General features: G+C 37.8%; 1 protein-coding gene across 1 annotated transcript in view; it reads right to left on the bottom strand.

Moving 5' to 3' along the window:
• Positions 1-15645, bottom strand: part of KDM5A (lysine demethylase 5A) — a 49055-nt gene that overhangs the window by 23160 nt on the left and 10250 nt on the right. Inside the window, exons 6-17 of the mRNA XM_040562132.1 lie at positions 14850-14955; positions 14224-14312; positions 11076-11234; positions 9392-9511; positions 8105-8263; positions 6392-6573; positions 4610-4772; positions 3695-3814; positions 2313-2507; positions 2014-2195; positions 1624-1748; positions 1223-1373 (exon numbers count right to left, since the gene is read on the bottom strand). Coding sequence (XP_040418066.1) covers positions 1223-1373; positions 1624-1748; positions 2014-2195; positions 2313-2507; positions 3695-3814; positions 4610-4772; positions 6392-6573; positions 8105-8263; positions 9392-9511; positions 11076-11234; positions 14224-14312; positions 14850-14955 — 1751 coding nt within the window. The remainder of the gene's footprint in view (positions 1-1222; positions 1374-1623; positions 1749-2013; positions 2196-2312; positions 2508-3694; positions 3815-4609; positions 4773-6391; positions 6574-8104; positions 8264-9391; positions 9512-11075; positions 11235-14223; positions 14313-14849; positions 14956-15645) is intronic.

A 15645-nucleotide genomic window follows, 5' to 3' on the forward strand; every position in this document is an offset into this window, starting at 1 on the left:
AAGAGTTTTCAAGGTATAATACCTGATGTAATTGGGCCTGTGGCATAACTCTAAGATTTCAGTTTTCGAATTGAAGCAATGATGATGCATTAGGTCCTGTGTAGCAAAGCTGGCTATTATAATTAGCAAGGTACTTACTTTTCACCTCCCTCCCTTAAATAAACCTTAAGTTTTACACCAAAAACTATGCATGCAAAAATACAGAGTCAACTCTTATATTCAACATAGGAAATCCAAGTTAAAAGTTTATCATACAACTGTTGGCACAAGAAAGGTGGTTACCTGACTGAATTCCTTACTACGGGACTTTTACTCCATGCACAGAAAGTATACAAGAGAAGGAAGAACACACTGATGAAGGCTTACTGACAGCAGAACAAGAGGACACATCCAGCAGATTGCTGAGGTAGCGTCAGGGAACAGAGTAACACTCAATAGGCCATAGCAAGGCAGGCAATACAAAGAACTAAGCTGCCAGAAGTCACCAAGGCAAGCTGCTATTTTTCAGCCACACATCAGTGCCCACCATGGTCCTTGCCAACTAGCAACTGGTTCAAACTACAGACTCTGTTTTTGCTCTCTGCATTTCTCTGCTCCCCAAGACCTCATTCTCCCAGTCAACGATGGCAAGATGTGTCCTCTTCATCTCCCAGTAGTTCTACCAGCAGCACAAAGCATTCTACAATTTACTTGTGAACAGCTGGCAAAATTATAAATATTTGACAAATGCTACACCAGAAGCTTACCTCACCAACCACAATTATTTCCCAGTTTTCATGTACTTGGCTTTGCAATCCAATGTTTTAACAGATTTTCTTTCCTAAAGCAGTTTTATAAACCCATTCTTCATTTAAGCTACATACTTTGTCACACTGCCAAAAATTTAAACATTGATGTCAAGACTTACTTTTCATACTTCTTTCCTCCGTTTGTCTTTCCCTACAGGTCCCCACACATTCAGAAAAATACCTTATCAGTGATCAAACAATGTTTCCGAAGGATTTCACATTTCAGTACATAGGTCAGGTGAAAACAGTACGTTTGACATACTCCAAGAGCTTTTTGGCCCTTTGTGTCACTATATCTGTCTCCCCAACCTGTCAATGAGCACTACGGGCAAACACCAAAAGAAGTTGGTAGGAAGTGAGAAATTCAGGGCTCTTACATTTTCAAGTCCAACCAAATAACAACTTTAGAAACTTTAAGGAAAAGCCTGTCCTACCTGTGTTTTTGCTTTTTGCTCAGAAGCAACTGTGCTACTGAAGCACAGGTCTCTGCTTCTTTCACTGCATCTCTCAGCTTGCGGAAAAGATCGTTTTCTGGGTATTTTCTGTCTTCAGCATCTTCCAACATCACTCTCAACTCAATTACATCTGTAATAATAGCGTATAGTTTGTATGCAGAAACAAAAGACATTTTAGATCGCTTCCAAAGCCTTCAATCAACGCTCCAACAGGCTAGTTCAATTTGAAATACACACTGATGAGTGGTATTACACTCTCAGTTTAGCTCATTTCTTTTTTCTACTAAACAATACACAGTGTTTTCTCTCATTAAAATGAGAACACGGGAAAAGAAAGTGGGATGTCCTGAAACTCCCGCAATGAACAACAGAAGTCTGACCTTTCTTGTGGTTGAGGTTGGCAGACAGAGCTTCTGTAACTCTACTGACCCAAGTGTCATAAGACTGTGCTCTAACTTTCACTCCATACAGCAAAGAAGGAAGGTCTTCCAGTGGGTACCGGTACCTGGAGATGAAGAAAGAAAATCAAGCAAGAGTATTAGTGAACATACAAAACCCATGATATTGCTTATATTGAGTTCTCCCAGCTACAAGGCCAGAAACACAAACGTAAACTACCCTCTGCCTTGAATGCAAGAATCAAGCAAAGAGGATAAAAAACTCTTCAATTAAAGGAAGAAAAGCATCGCCAAATGTTATATTTGGTCACTGGACTCCAGCACACTACTGGATCTGGAAGAAAAGTTTAAAAAAAAAACACGCTTGAATACCTTAAACACTTCTTCTGCATGGGACACGGACATAAATCAGATGGATGGTATAGGCACACCAGACGCTCAGGATTACAAGAACACGTAAGAGCTGACAAGAAGCACGTGGTTCTGCAAGCTGTGCACTGACGCTCATCATCTGGAACAAGTTCAAACACCTCTTCTTCAGACATCAACACTCCCTAACAAAAAAAAATAAGACACTTGCTACAAACTCTAATCCAGGCAAGACAGGAAGGGAAGGGGGGAGCAAAATTCCTTTTGCAAGCGAAGTGAAAGAGTTGCCTTTTATTACTCACCATCTGTACAACAGACTCCCTTAAGCGTGTTTCTTCCTCTATCATTAATGTCATCTCCTTGCAGACCATGGCAGCCAGCCCAACATCCAAGCACTCTGGATCTGCAGCCATCTTGAAGATCAGCTCTTCATGGGAGAAAACACAATGACGTCCTAGCCTTCGGTAATGACTCACACACTGACGTCCAATTGGAAGCTACAAAAAACAGAAACCATGCCTCTCATTTTGGGAAAAGACATTTCAAGACCATCTCTTACCCCTTACTTTCTTTCCTTTCACAAAACCTGGGAAAGACTGAGACTCAGAAATACCATTGTACCTTTCGTGACAGAGACAACTACAAAAGCATTAAATCCTATCACAGATGAGGATAAAGAAGATATCCATTGGCATGTTAGGGGGCAGGCAGGCATCTGCCATAACCTAACTTACAGACACACATTTAAGAGCTGTCCTAAGCTCTTTTTACTTTCAGTGGACAGAAACTGGAACCATAAAGAAGTCACCCAGTCTCTGCTAAGGTGAAATACACTGCCCTCTGGAAATTACTATGCTTGGACTAAAAGTTAACCGAAACTGGTATCACTCATTTTGTGGCCTTTAAAGCAAAAAAAATACCTAAATACTAGATGAATTTGCTACAGATTTCTGGGTTACATTTTGCATAAACAAAAGAAATTCCACATGCCTCGTGTCAGTTTTTAAGTTTTCCTAGGGGCTATACACGGACCACTTCATGAGCATAGAAAAAGGGACCACTGACAATCCTGCAGACGATTTCTCTGATGAATGAATAAACATGTCTGGTTAACAACTAGGAGTCCTATTTAAATGTATTAAAACAGAAGTTGGAGATAAATAAACTACAGATGTGATCTTATCTTCCAACCGTAAACCCTGGATAGTGATAGGACACACTACTGACAGCTTACTGAAAAAGAATCCACATAAGCTATGCTCTGCTGTGCCATGGCTATCAGAACATGGACTAATATAATTAAAAGATGCAATGAGCTGGCTCAAAAGGAGAGCAAAAGACAGTTACATTGCTACCTCCAACATGCAAATGACAACAGATATTCAATACAGTACATTAATCTATATGAAATCCAGAAAGACGCATTACAGAAATACTAACTAAAGGTACAAAGGTACTGTGAAATCAATAGTTGAAAAGGAAGACCAAATCCAGAAGCTTCAGTTTGAAGCTGTTTAAAATTATGTGCTCAAAATCATTTTCTGTAATGTAAATTAACATCAGTCCCACTGTTGTACCAGGAACTATAAACATAAAACATACTGTGTAGCATAAAAGCTACTAACACTCCCTTTGCAAAAGGTCACCTAGCAGAGTCATATGAAACAAATACAAAAGAACAGACCCAGTCAGCAGTGCAGAAGTTCACAGCTTCAGCAAAGTTGTATCCCTGGTTAAACCCAGAGTGATAGGCACGAGGAAAGGTCACAACAAACTCGCCAGCGCACTGATTGGTCCTGTATACCTAATACAAGCGAGGATAAAAGGGAAAAAATAAAAAGAAACTTGTAACAGAGGTTAAGACATTATTATGCGGTGCTTGAACAACACTTTCTTTACCTATGAACCACCACAGGCAAAATAGCTACCTCTTAAGCGTTAAGGGTTGGTTCTGTCTTCTTGATGTGAATCCTCAGTTCATAGCCTTACTAAAAAAAAGCTAGATATCTAAGTCAACAGTTTAAAACCCTCTTTATGAATCCCAAAAGGGATGTTTCTCTATCATTATTTAATCCATCAGACCACAAAGTGCAAAAGCTTTTGGAAAGAGTTTATGGTTTGCTTTTCTACAGTATTTGCCAGAGAAGAAATTTATCTTAACAAAAAAGCAAATGATAGTGACTGCTGCTTAAAGGTCTGCTGTCAATAATGTTTGGTCAAAACCGTTTGTAAAGCTGAGATTTTTATAAAACATAAATATTTCACTGTCAAAAAAATATTAAAACCAATTCACAGACAAATGTGCTGCTATAGCAGGAGTTATTTTCAATAAAAATGACATGCAACACAATGTACTCTTGTTCTATGAGATATTTTCTGTAAGAAGTTTGGCACGCTCTTCTCATGTGAGATGTTTAAAATTTCATGGGGATGATAGAGAAGGATTCTAGAAAATGTAGTTTAAAACCACTCCATAACTAATGAATTGGAGATGTAAACGTCCACTACAAAAATTCTTCAGAGTTACGTCAAACAATTGTTACAGAAATTTGGCACAGAATGACAAAGTGAGTGGATAAAATGCTCGTGTTCTACTCACTGGTACACCATGTTCCATCAGTACGTTGGGGTTCATGATAGTGACCAGCTGATGCAGGAGATCAGGCTGGGATTCAAATAGCTCAGGAGCTAACTCCTTCATCACATCCTCCAGTTGCTCTGCTGCATGAGAGGGCACACCATACCATGTCTTTGGCTCTCCCCTAGTAAAATAACCACAATAATCAACATGTTACTTACAGAAAAGCAATGATGCCACCCAATTGCAAAGTGTACTTTTAACACCACTGTGCACACTAACCAAATATTTTACATGTAGGCACAAAATCATCTTTAATCAAAACCAAATATTTTACATATAGGCACAAAATCATCTTTAATCAAAAACGACCTTCATTGTGTATCATTTTCACCTGAAAAAACAATTACTCTACAACACAATTCTCAACACGCCTGACAGCAGATTTGCCATGACAAACCTAAGAAGGAAGATATTGCCATTTACCATGCTCTAAAGGGATAAAATGGGCAATCCTTTTCCTTTAGGAAGCAGAAAGAAAATTCATCAAGCAAAATCTTGGCCATTACAGCCACTGTTTAATAGGAAAAAAAAGATCATTGTATTACTTCATTCTCTCAATTAGTTTTGAAGAAGTCTTAAGTCTGAAACCAATGGCAAAGTATACCACATATACAAAGTGGAATGAACAAAATACCAGTGTGATGAAGTATAATCAATCCCTCTAATATACATAACCAGTTACTAAAAAAACAGTGGTTCACTGGACCCTTAAGACAGAAGATACTTAATAAAATGGGTTACTTAAGTATGAGAGAAGAAAGGACACACAGGGCCAAAACTAAACAGAATTACTTGAGAACATATCATTCTAGTCTTTCCAGTCCTGCGTTAAGCGAAATAAGCTGTAATGATCTAGAATCTAAAGTATCGAAATTTTGGGGTTTTATTAATTTTGTTTTATTAAGAAGTACAAGTAATATCTGCTGAAATATCCGAATCAATTTACATAGTATTTGCTATCTAACTATATTAATAACCTTATTATCACCAACCCTCCAAAAAGTTAGACAGGGAATGGTGTAGCATTTTCTTTGGTTCCTACAGGCTTCAGTGACATCTGCTGGTCGGACATAGCTAGCAAGCCCCCGTAAGTATGTACTGCTCTGTATCTGGCTGGGCTGCTGGAACTCACCAGCTGACACAAACTCCTCACATACTGATCCAGTTAACAGCATGCTATGAGGACAATAACTGAACTCTAAACAAACCGAATCCTCTTCCTCAACCTGTGGATCAGATCTTACTAGCAAACAGTTCTCCAGAAACGTGCAGTCACAGTCTAAAGGCTATCAACTTATCCTTACCAGATGTACAACAAACCTTCCTTTCTGAAGGGGTGCTTCCTACAGCCTCCCCTCGTCCTACTCCCCTGATAAACTGGGAAGACTGCAATGCAAGGAGTTAATCTGTCGAAATTCCACACCATATTCCACACCAGTGAACTCCACATCAGTTCAAAACCAAAAGCTTTCTTAGAAAAGATGTTAGCCTCTAAACCATGATTTTGCAGTGATACTAGATTGTTAGCAACAAAAGAATACTTAATCAGATCATGAAAAATATCAAATCGCTTAAAACAGTACGTGTGTTCTCCTTTTCGTTTAAGAATATGGACTGCTCATTGTGTATAGCTTTTGGTTTAAAAGTCATCAGGAAGCATAGGTATTTTCAACTAAAAAAACAAATTCACTAAAAGCAAACAAGGAAGTGCAAGATAGATGTGCAAAGGAGGACCCATACCAATGCAGGTAGTTGATGGAATAGCTCCAGTGGTCTTCAATATGCCAGCAAAATGAGGAGAAGCACATCCCTACATACAGCCAAGGTACCTTCATGCCAGAGATGTCGGCATTGATATGAGCAAGGACTGATTGTTCCAGAATTGGCATGTTATTCAAGTTCCAACCAGAAAGTGCATAATCCTGCAAGAAAGAAAAGGAGAAAATTCTCAACAAATCAGATGTCCATAACAACTCTAGAAAAGAGAAGTACTAAGAAAGATCAGCTTATCCATTTCTATAGCAGACACTGCACAGTATTCTCCAACAATGAAGCACCTGAACTAGGAAATACTTCCTCTTAAACTCTTTAGTCGGCATTTAATCAGACTATGGGCTATGTATGTTGAAATACTAGGACTGGCCTTATTCTTTGAATCAATGCTCATCTACTTAAACTTTGATCCCTCCCCCCAAGTTTCATGCATTTCTGAAGGAAAAAAAATACCAACAACACTACCAGAAAAGCAAAAGATAGAAGTCTTCAATAAAACAGGATAACTTATAATTGTAAATACCACAATGAAACTCATGGTATTACTGCAGCTTTTGAGAGACCTGCTTTACTATGCTGCAGTTTATCTTGATCTTCATAAATTATTTCAGCAAGTTCTCAAGAGAAGAAATTCCTACACTTATTTCACAGAAATCAGCACCACCAGTTAAGCAATGCCACCTTTACTTCAAAATGTGCTCAAGTCTGTACAAAAAAATGAAAATTCAGACTGCCGCTACCATTCTTCTTTCAACCTTACCAAAAGCTGTTAGCACACGTTCAGTCAGCTTAAGCATATCCTATAGTTGCTGAAAGGAATGGTCCCACCCTCACCTCAGCCACATGTTACTGTTGTTTCCTTCGCACTGACACTAAAGATAAAGCAGTGAGTCCAATGATCTGGCTAGAAAGTTTTTTTTTTTAATTACTACGTTCATACAAATAGATCAACAAGCATTTCTGACTCACCAAGCAGTTACAAAATCACTGCACTGCCAAAGGTGCAGGTAGGAAGGTGCAGACATGGGTGGAAGACAACAGTGAGCAGGATTACCTTTTCCAGGGATTGGAATGAATTGATTTGGGTGCTGTGTAATCATGAAAACACACCCTTAATCTCATTTTGTAAGAATTCAAACATATAAGCAGCCATAAAATTGATATGCTACAGTAAGGTCTCATGAAAAGTAGGTAATATACTTACCAGATGTTCTTTATCTTATTTTCCATAATAGGATGCTACAACTACATTTTTTTCATTCGTACAGTATGCACAGCCAGAAAAACAAGCTAAATCTGATTAGCCTGTTTTATTTATTATGAACCTCCTAAGGAGGTTAGAATTATGTTTCAGTAGATAACTCTTCAGAACAAGAAAGGAAAATCTTATCAGTTTCCTTACACTTGGATATACCATAATACAGGCAAAGATATGCAAGTTGTTAAATGATATAAAACAGGTGTGACTTCAATCATGACAAACAGCCTAGCTATCACCAACCTGATCTGGAAAAGAACCTAAACTGTCAGATTAATACCCTGCTCAAAAAGAATGTCAAGCGTAAGCAAGAGTTTATTTATTTTCATGATAAAAACCACATTGATTCCAGACTTGTATTCTTATTGTGAAATCTTATGCAGGGCAAGGAATGGGGTTGGTTTGCATCTCCTGTTTCTCACCTCTTCCTCTGGCATCAACTTTCGTCGGCCATCCTTCACTGGAAAGCCACTTCCAAAGTCCTTGGATGATATATCAGCTCCATATTCTACAATGACATCTTCTTCTATGCTGCTCACCAATCTCCAGAATTCCTTTTCCACAAGCTCAGTGGGAACCATCTGAATGAAAAAAAAAAAAAGTTAGGGTATGTGCAGACAAGATCCAACCTAAAGGCTATCATTTAAGCAATACGCTGTTATGAATCCCCCACGTATCTCCGAATACCAAGGACACTCCCCCTCACCCCTCCACTCTTCAGTGTCATACAGTTTGGTTTGTATTCCTTAGTAGCAGCTGCAATGAAATAGAAAGAGAATGCCACATCATGAGGGATGGAATGAACAAAAAAGATGATGTTACCAGAAGTGCAGCTAAAAAAAGGTTAATTCTTGATGGACAAAAAGGGAGGAGACAACCAGCAGAAGCCAAGCATCAAACAATAAATAGCGTGCACATTCCAAACTGTTTCAGAGGATAACAACCAAAACCTCTGAATAACAGCAAGAAAATTCAGATAAAGGTGTTCAAGAGTGCAGTCTTCATATATCTCATTACAACCCCTATTTATAAGCATTTAGTTATGAAGCTTGTTAGAACAAAATAAGGAACAAAGCTTATTTTACAGTGTCCCAAAGCCATACAATAAATCAAAGTCCTTAAAAGCTGGAAGCTTTGACAACACCACCCATAAATTACCAAAGAACGCCGAGAAGAAGTAGCTTGGTGTTTCATGCAGTATGTATGACAGTGGAATAACGAAGGTGTGCCAAAACAGATGTGCCAGTTTTGGAAATGCTGCTGAGGTGCAGAACAACACACAAACCACAACCCACAAAAGATTGACAGACTCAGTCTATTTATTGACTTGTTTGCAAGGAAAGACTGTAACAGGGAGAAAAACAATCCTCTGAATAAACCAAACCAAGACAAAAGCCATAGAAAGGGTGGGAGAAAGACCCCTATGACAAACTAGAGCAGTCCTATACTTGGTTTAAATAATCAAAAACGGAAAAAACTTAAATGGAGTACAGCCCTACAAGCAATAAAGCTATATATCCATCACAGGAGAGGGGTGAAATGAAGTTGAAGCAAGACCAGATGCCAGAAAGTTAAATCATTTGTTTACATGTTTGAAGCTTATTGTGCCTCTTTATACAAACCTAAGATGCCTCAGCAGAAATTCAGGATCAGCTGAAACATCTTTTCTTTTTACCCTAGAAGGAATGACAACAAAAGTCGAAACTCACGTGGACTGGCATGTTGAAATAATCAGACTTGAAGTTATCAGCCATTTCACCAAAGCTCTGGAGAGTATACTCCCTGACAGCTTGTTCAAATCCAAAGGCCTCACGGGGTTTGTTGCATTCCTAAGAAATAGAACATGAAAGTATTGTTCCCTGCAGATTATGATACACAGTCACACTTTTTGTTTTTCTCTAAAACACACTAGTGTCCATCTGAGTCCTTACCAAACACAATAAGCTATCAGTTTTGAATGCTTTTCTTAGCTGAGGAAGTCCTACCTCAATGGAAACGGAGCAGAATTAATTGTATGGAAGCTAGTGTAACATGGTAAACCCCAACACTATACACTTCTGCTTGCCTGTCCAAGCTACGTGTCATCATCTGTTCTGTTAGCAGCAGAGCGTGACAGTGCACAAGAAGAATTTACTGAATTTACACCGGATTCAAGTACCTGCAGAATAGCTGCACAGGAAGTCATCCTGCCAGTGTTTCAGTCTTAACATAGCGTAACATCAACTGATTTAGCACAATGGAAGTATGAAGGAGGAAGAAGAAAATCAAAACAATGCAACACGTACCAAAGCAGTTGACTAGTAACATCTAATAACACAAAGTCCATCTGACAAAATCTTCAAATCTTCCGCTGTCCTATAATCATGCCAAGAGTCCAAAAAGACCAACTTACGTTTCTGCTACTGTTCCCATCCATTTCTACAATGCCTTTTTCACACAATGTTTATATATACAAGACATATTTGAGCACAAACATGACACAAAACTTAGTGACTTAATAGTCTTTAGTCATAATGAAACCAGACTGAAGAGGAATTCAAGATCAGTAGTTTCTTTTTCTTTGGGGAAATGAGTATATAAATAAGTGAGCATGCGTTACTGCCCCTTTCTGGAAAAAACATGGTCTAGAAACATGGTCTTTTTTAAAAAAGTTAAAGCCAGTGACAAAATTACAGCTTTAGAAATAGCAAGCTTTTTTCATCTGAATTCTACACCTACCTATATCCTGATCTTGCAAAATTTGTTTTCTTATGGCAAATATCAAGCCAATAAACTGATGTTTGCTGCCTTTAGGCTGGTGATCGATCATCACTTTGAACGTGGTATTTTTTGAGCAATGAAATTCAAACTAGCTTCCACTTTTGGAGCCTTAACAGCTGCTTTCTGAGTCTAAACCAAATCTAAAATAGCTAGTTTTTAAATTAGTTCTTTCACTTTCTGCAACAAGCTATTCTGAACAATGTGATAATGACTTCTCAATAATCAAAGCTCCCCGCTATGCCCAAATCACATGCTTTGATTACTTTGTTGCTTAGAAAACCTTTCATCACTGTGCTTAAACACCTATCACAACCCTAATTCTCACTTAATTCCCTGCTACCAGCTCATCAAATTGAGTTTCAACTCTTAAAATATAAAGGCTAGAGTTTTAACTTTCACATGGCAGTGTCATAAACAAAAGTTATACCCAGGCTCTGGAAGGAATATTTCTCTCTCCTTAAAGCTCATCAGCCAAGAACAGCTGGAGATTCACAGTTCGTATCTTGACAAAGTTCCAAACAAAACCACAGCTCCTACTCAGATGGAACAACAATGAGAGCTGAACTGCAGCTCTTCTGATCTTTTCTGAACCACAACCATACATAACAAGCTCAAGTAGTTCTTCAACCATACCTCTGCAACACACTTTGGACACCTCCAATCACCTTTCGGTACATCAGGTAAAGGAGGAATCAAGCAAAAAGTGTGATAGCTGTCATCACATCCATCGCATAGTAGCAGTTTGTCTTCATTATTTCCTCTGCCACAGAACAAGCAAACATACAAGTCAACCTGCGTAGAGAAAAAAAAAAAAGTTGTTATAAAAGTTTCTTCACCCAGAACCTGCCTTCCTTCTCCTAGCAAAGAAAGGATGTAATCCTGAAGTTCAATATAAACATCAACGCAACCTTCTCTGGTTGTTGAGAAGCACCAATAACGATTGACTGTGCTTCAGTCAGGGTGGAGGGAAATAACTGCAAATAACTGCTGGAAATAACTATTCAGTTCAGTTGGGTAATTGTTTTCTAGGTAACTCAGAATAGCATCTCATTTGTTATTCCAAGGCAAAACAGTAGGCTACAGTTTTTAGAACTCTATGCTCTCCCTCTCTTTGAGCTTCAAGCACTGAAAACAATTCAAAGGGAAATCACTACAGATAATTTTTGGAGATATTCTTCAATCACATGCTATTTCAGAAACATACACACCATCAGTTGCAACAGAGCAGTGATTATGTTCACAATGGACTAGAAATGATGACAAAAAAACTGACCTACAAATTTAAATTAAATTCCAAGGGAAAGGGGAGGAAACTGATGTAAAGGTACAAAATCCTTTCTTTTTTTCCCAAAATAGAGTATATAAATTCCAAATGACAGAAGTGTTAAACCTAACACAACAGAGAAAAAAAAAATTGCATGGGTCTGTCCAAGACTGCCTCTCAACAAGAACAACACTGATTGGGAGATGTGTCTCAGGGACATCATCAGGTTTCAAATTTTCTCTGCTACTGCTTCATGTACTGTCCAAAGGACTTTTAATTTAAACATTTAATACAGAACCAAAGATCTGTGATGTAATCTAAATGAAGAAATTGTGTATTATACAACTAAAAAAATATCTTCCATATAAACATTTAATAACAATATGAACTTTACAAATAACACTTGTTCCAAATTCTACTACTACTTCACTCACAGTCACTGAGCAACTCAGGTTCTATATGTTTTCCTCACATAGCTAAAAATCCTCCAGAAGTGGTGGGTTTAGTTTGGGGGGGGGGGGCTAGGAGGGATTTGTTGTTTTTTCTTTCTGGTCAGGCTGTCATAAAAACGTGTGCTTTTCAGTTCATTAAACTCACACAGTTATGTCAAACACATGAAATCAACCCCATCTGAGTTATGCCAGCCTAGTTAAGTACGCAACTTCCTAGCTGTGCAATAATAAACTTCTCTAGGGGAAGATTGCTTAATAACTATCTTAAGAAACAATTTTAGAAAATAATGCAGGTCTATCAAGAAACCCAGCATTTTCCCCTTTTTAAGACCGAAAAAGACCACTTAAATATGGAAGATCATATCTACCTTAAACGAGTTAACAAATAACTAGTTACTTTTCTTGCAAGTATATAAAAGGGAAAAAGGGTACCTTAGCAACCTATCAAACGCTTCCAGGTTCTCATCCCAAAACTAAAAATGCATTAAAATGGCAGTTATAATAAGAGTCTATTCTATGATACTTACTAGTTACCTGTTGCTGATAATACCTTCTTCCCTCAAAATTCATATGAACTTACCTAATTTCTTGTCAACCCAAGTGATGATTTGTCAAACACAAAGACTGCCTTGAAATACGTATTCACAAATTGCAGATCTGTGGTCACACAGTAACCACAAGTAAGCCTCCTAGCCATGTAATTAAAAAACAGTAAGACTATAATGATATATATGATTATAGATTTCAGAAGGGGAGAGGGGAGGATAAAAAGAAAAAAGGTATATATTATTTCATTGCCTCTCACAAAAGCATAAATGAATGAGAGAGAAGTATAAACAAAACTGCAGCACAGTATTTTTCAGACAAGTTATATAAGGCTAACATATCACCTTTGCACTTCAAAACTGCTTTCCTTGAAGATCTCTCATAGCATTAAAAAAAAAAAAAGGCATGGAACCAAATGGGACTAAGTCACAGTATTTCAGAAGACTCTAGTTAGAGGAATTCAGTTCCAAAATAGCAGTTCTGTTGCTACAGTATTTTCATTTTCTCTTTTAGACAGGAATAAACAGAAAGTATACAAATATAGTCTTCTATACAAAAGAAGATGCCGGACAAAGTATTTTTAAATGAAAGCATACTTTAACAAAATGGTTGCAATACTTACACTGCCTAGGAATACCATCTACTCAGTAGTAACACAATTTAAAAGAAAATTCAAGTCACAAACTCTAACGTAGCTACAATGGCACAATGATCTCTTTAAGTGTCCAACTTCTCCCACATTTTCTTCCCCAGGAGGCATTTTCACATATAAAAATATGATTACTGGAGGCTTTTGGCTGCCTTGGCCTTCCATGGTCTAACTTAAAATAAACTTTTGTAAGGGTTCTTGGGCTGAGAAAAAAAACAGCTAAATTCTTAGTGAATGAGTCTATTTCTTAAGACATTAAAAGCACGTCTTCATTCACTGTTGTGTGCACATGCTAAATTATTACACTAAAATTGAAAAGTAATGTGCTACTAAAAATATTAAGAACAGCAATACACTACTTTTCCGTGGTCAAACATCAGAGAGCTTAACATTTCATTTTTCCCCTTGGGTTCTCTCCTAATTTCTTCCTGCACCAACTTATATAATGACTAGTTTAAACTCAAAACAGCAAAGAGAAGATAAAAACAGCTAAAAATGCTAATATCAAAATACTGAAATACTGGAGTGCATCACACACATTTAATGGAAGATAAGTTGTATTATTGCTCCACAATGGGGAGCTCAATTTGAAATCGAGCTGCTGAAGACATGCAAGAAGTGCACGGCAAAGGAAGTCCTCAAACCTGTAATCAGCAAGTACCTTCATGTTGTAACACCCTTCCTGTCTGGAAGATTAAAACCTACGCATAAATTATCTTCCAAAATATTGTTCATTTTTCTCACGCTAGCAGTATCACCTGTGGCAGTGTCCATCCACTTATTTGTATGTGAGGGATTTTCAGGGGAAAAAAAACAGTAAATCATGGAATTTTTTATTATCTGAAACCACAGTAATAGAATCAAACTTACAAAGTTGACAGAAAGAGTTCCTTTGCGTTGCCTCATCTGCATTCCAAATGCTTCTGATCTGGTTCCCTTGCGTCTTCGTGTCACCTCATCTTTATGTAAAATAAAGTTAAATGTTATTAATATCACATGACACAACTTGCAAAAAAACCCCACAGGTGTCCAGTTGGGTGCCCTGCCTTTCATATCAGAAACTACCTGATGGTCCACAGAAAGACAAAATGCCTTGCTGTAACCTAACCACATAAACAGGGATTAGGAAAATGTATTTTGCTTACCCTCACGGTTCATCCCAATTGCCTCACAAAACAGAGTGAATTACACTCATAATTTGTGCACTTAGCTGGTGGGATCAGTTTCAGAGTCATCAAATCCTGTTTTCCCTTTCATTCAGTTCATGCAACAGCTGCTTAATTGTTATGGTTACTATGTAGTACATAAAGAGATGAAACTTTGCCAAGTTACATGAAGCACCCTGTAAATCTTTCTCATGAATTAAACTCTAAAATACTTGGCTTTTTTTTCCAGTTACAATGATTTGCTTATTTCTTAATGTTGTCTCTGGAGACATGCAGAAAGATTTAATAGCCTTACTACTTTACAAAGCAATGAGCCCAATATTTAATTACCTTCTTTATCCTTTGCTCCCAATGCCAGTCCCATCATCTTGGGTCCAGCTCCAAAGATCTGCAGCTTCTTGAGTTCAGTATTTCTACTCATCTCTCCTGCCTCCGCCTAAAAATAAAAATAAGACCACATCAGCACAAACTAACAATACTTCTCCTCCAGCTCTCCTCGTCATTTGCTTATTTTTCAATCTCATAATACCCAACATCAGCTCTTCAAACAAAAGGCAACAGAAGCATGAAAAGACATGATTTTCTTTTCCTAAAGCCAACGAGTGAATGCAAATGGAGTAAAAGACAGCATTTTTATCCCTGCTTTCCAAATAATTTCCCACTTAGCATCAGGCTAACCACAGAAAGTCATCAATACAGCAAACAAAAGAACTACGTTTGACATTTATCAAAAAAATAATTAAGAATGCCACAGCATTATTTTCCAAAACTACCATGATACCATGAACTGCTTTGAAGGGAACACAAATCATGTTTCAACAAGAGCTTTTATATACTTCCTTGAATAGACAAACGGAACTGAGTTCCGATCTATTTCCTGGGTTTACTCATGATGGCAAGCTATAACTGAGATCACAGCTACTCGTTGTACATTTGCAACCTCAAAATCAAAGATGAAAAGACCTATTAAGTTAGATGACACACCTCCGCAGACCTGCAGTCCCATTGCTTCCTGAAGCATTCCGTTCAAGCAAACTTATTCCTGTCCCCCATTAACAATCAATCTCATTCTCCCACATCACATCTGCTAACCTAGCAGCACAAAGAACCTCAATTTTCTGGTTTT

This window comes from Cygnus olor, chromosome 1 (assembly GCF_009769625.2).
Source record: "Cygnus olor isolate bCygOlo1 chromosome 1, bCygOlo1.pri.v2, whole genome shotgun sequence".
NCBI classification, from domain to species: domain Eukaryota; kingdom Metazoa; phylum Chordata; class Aves; order Anseriformes; family Anatidae; genus Cygnus; species Cygnus olor.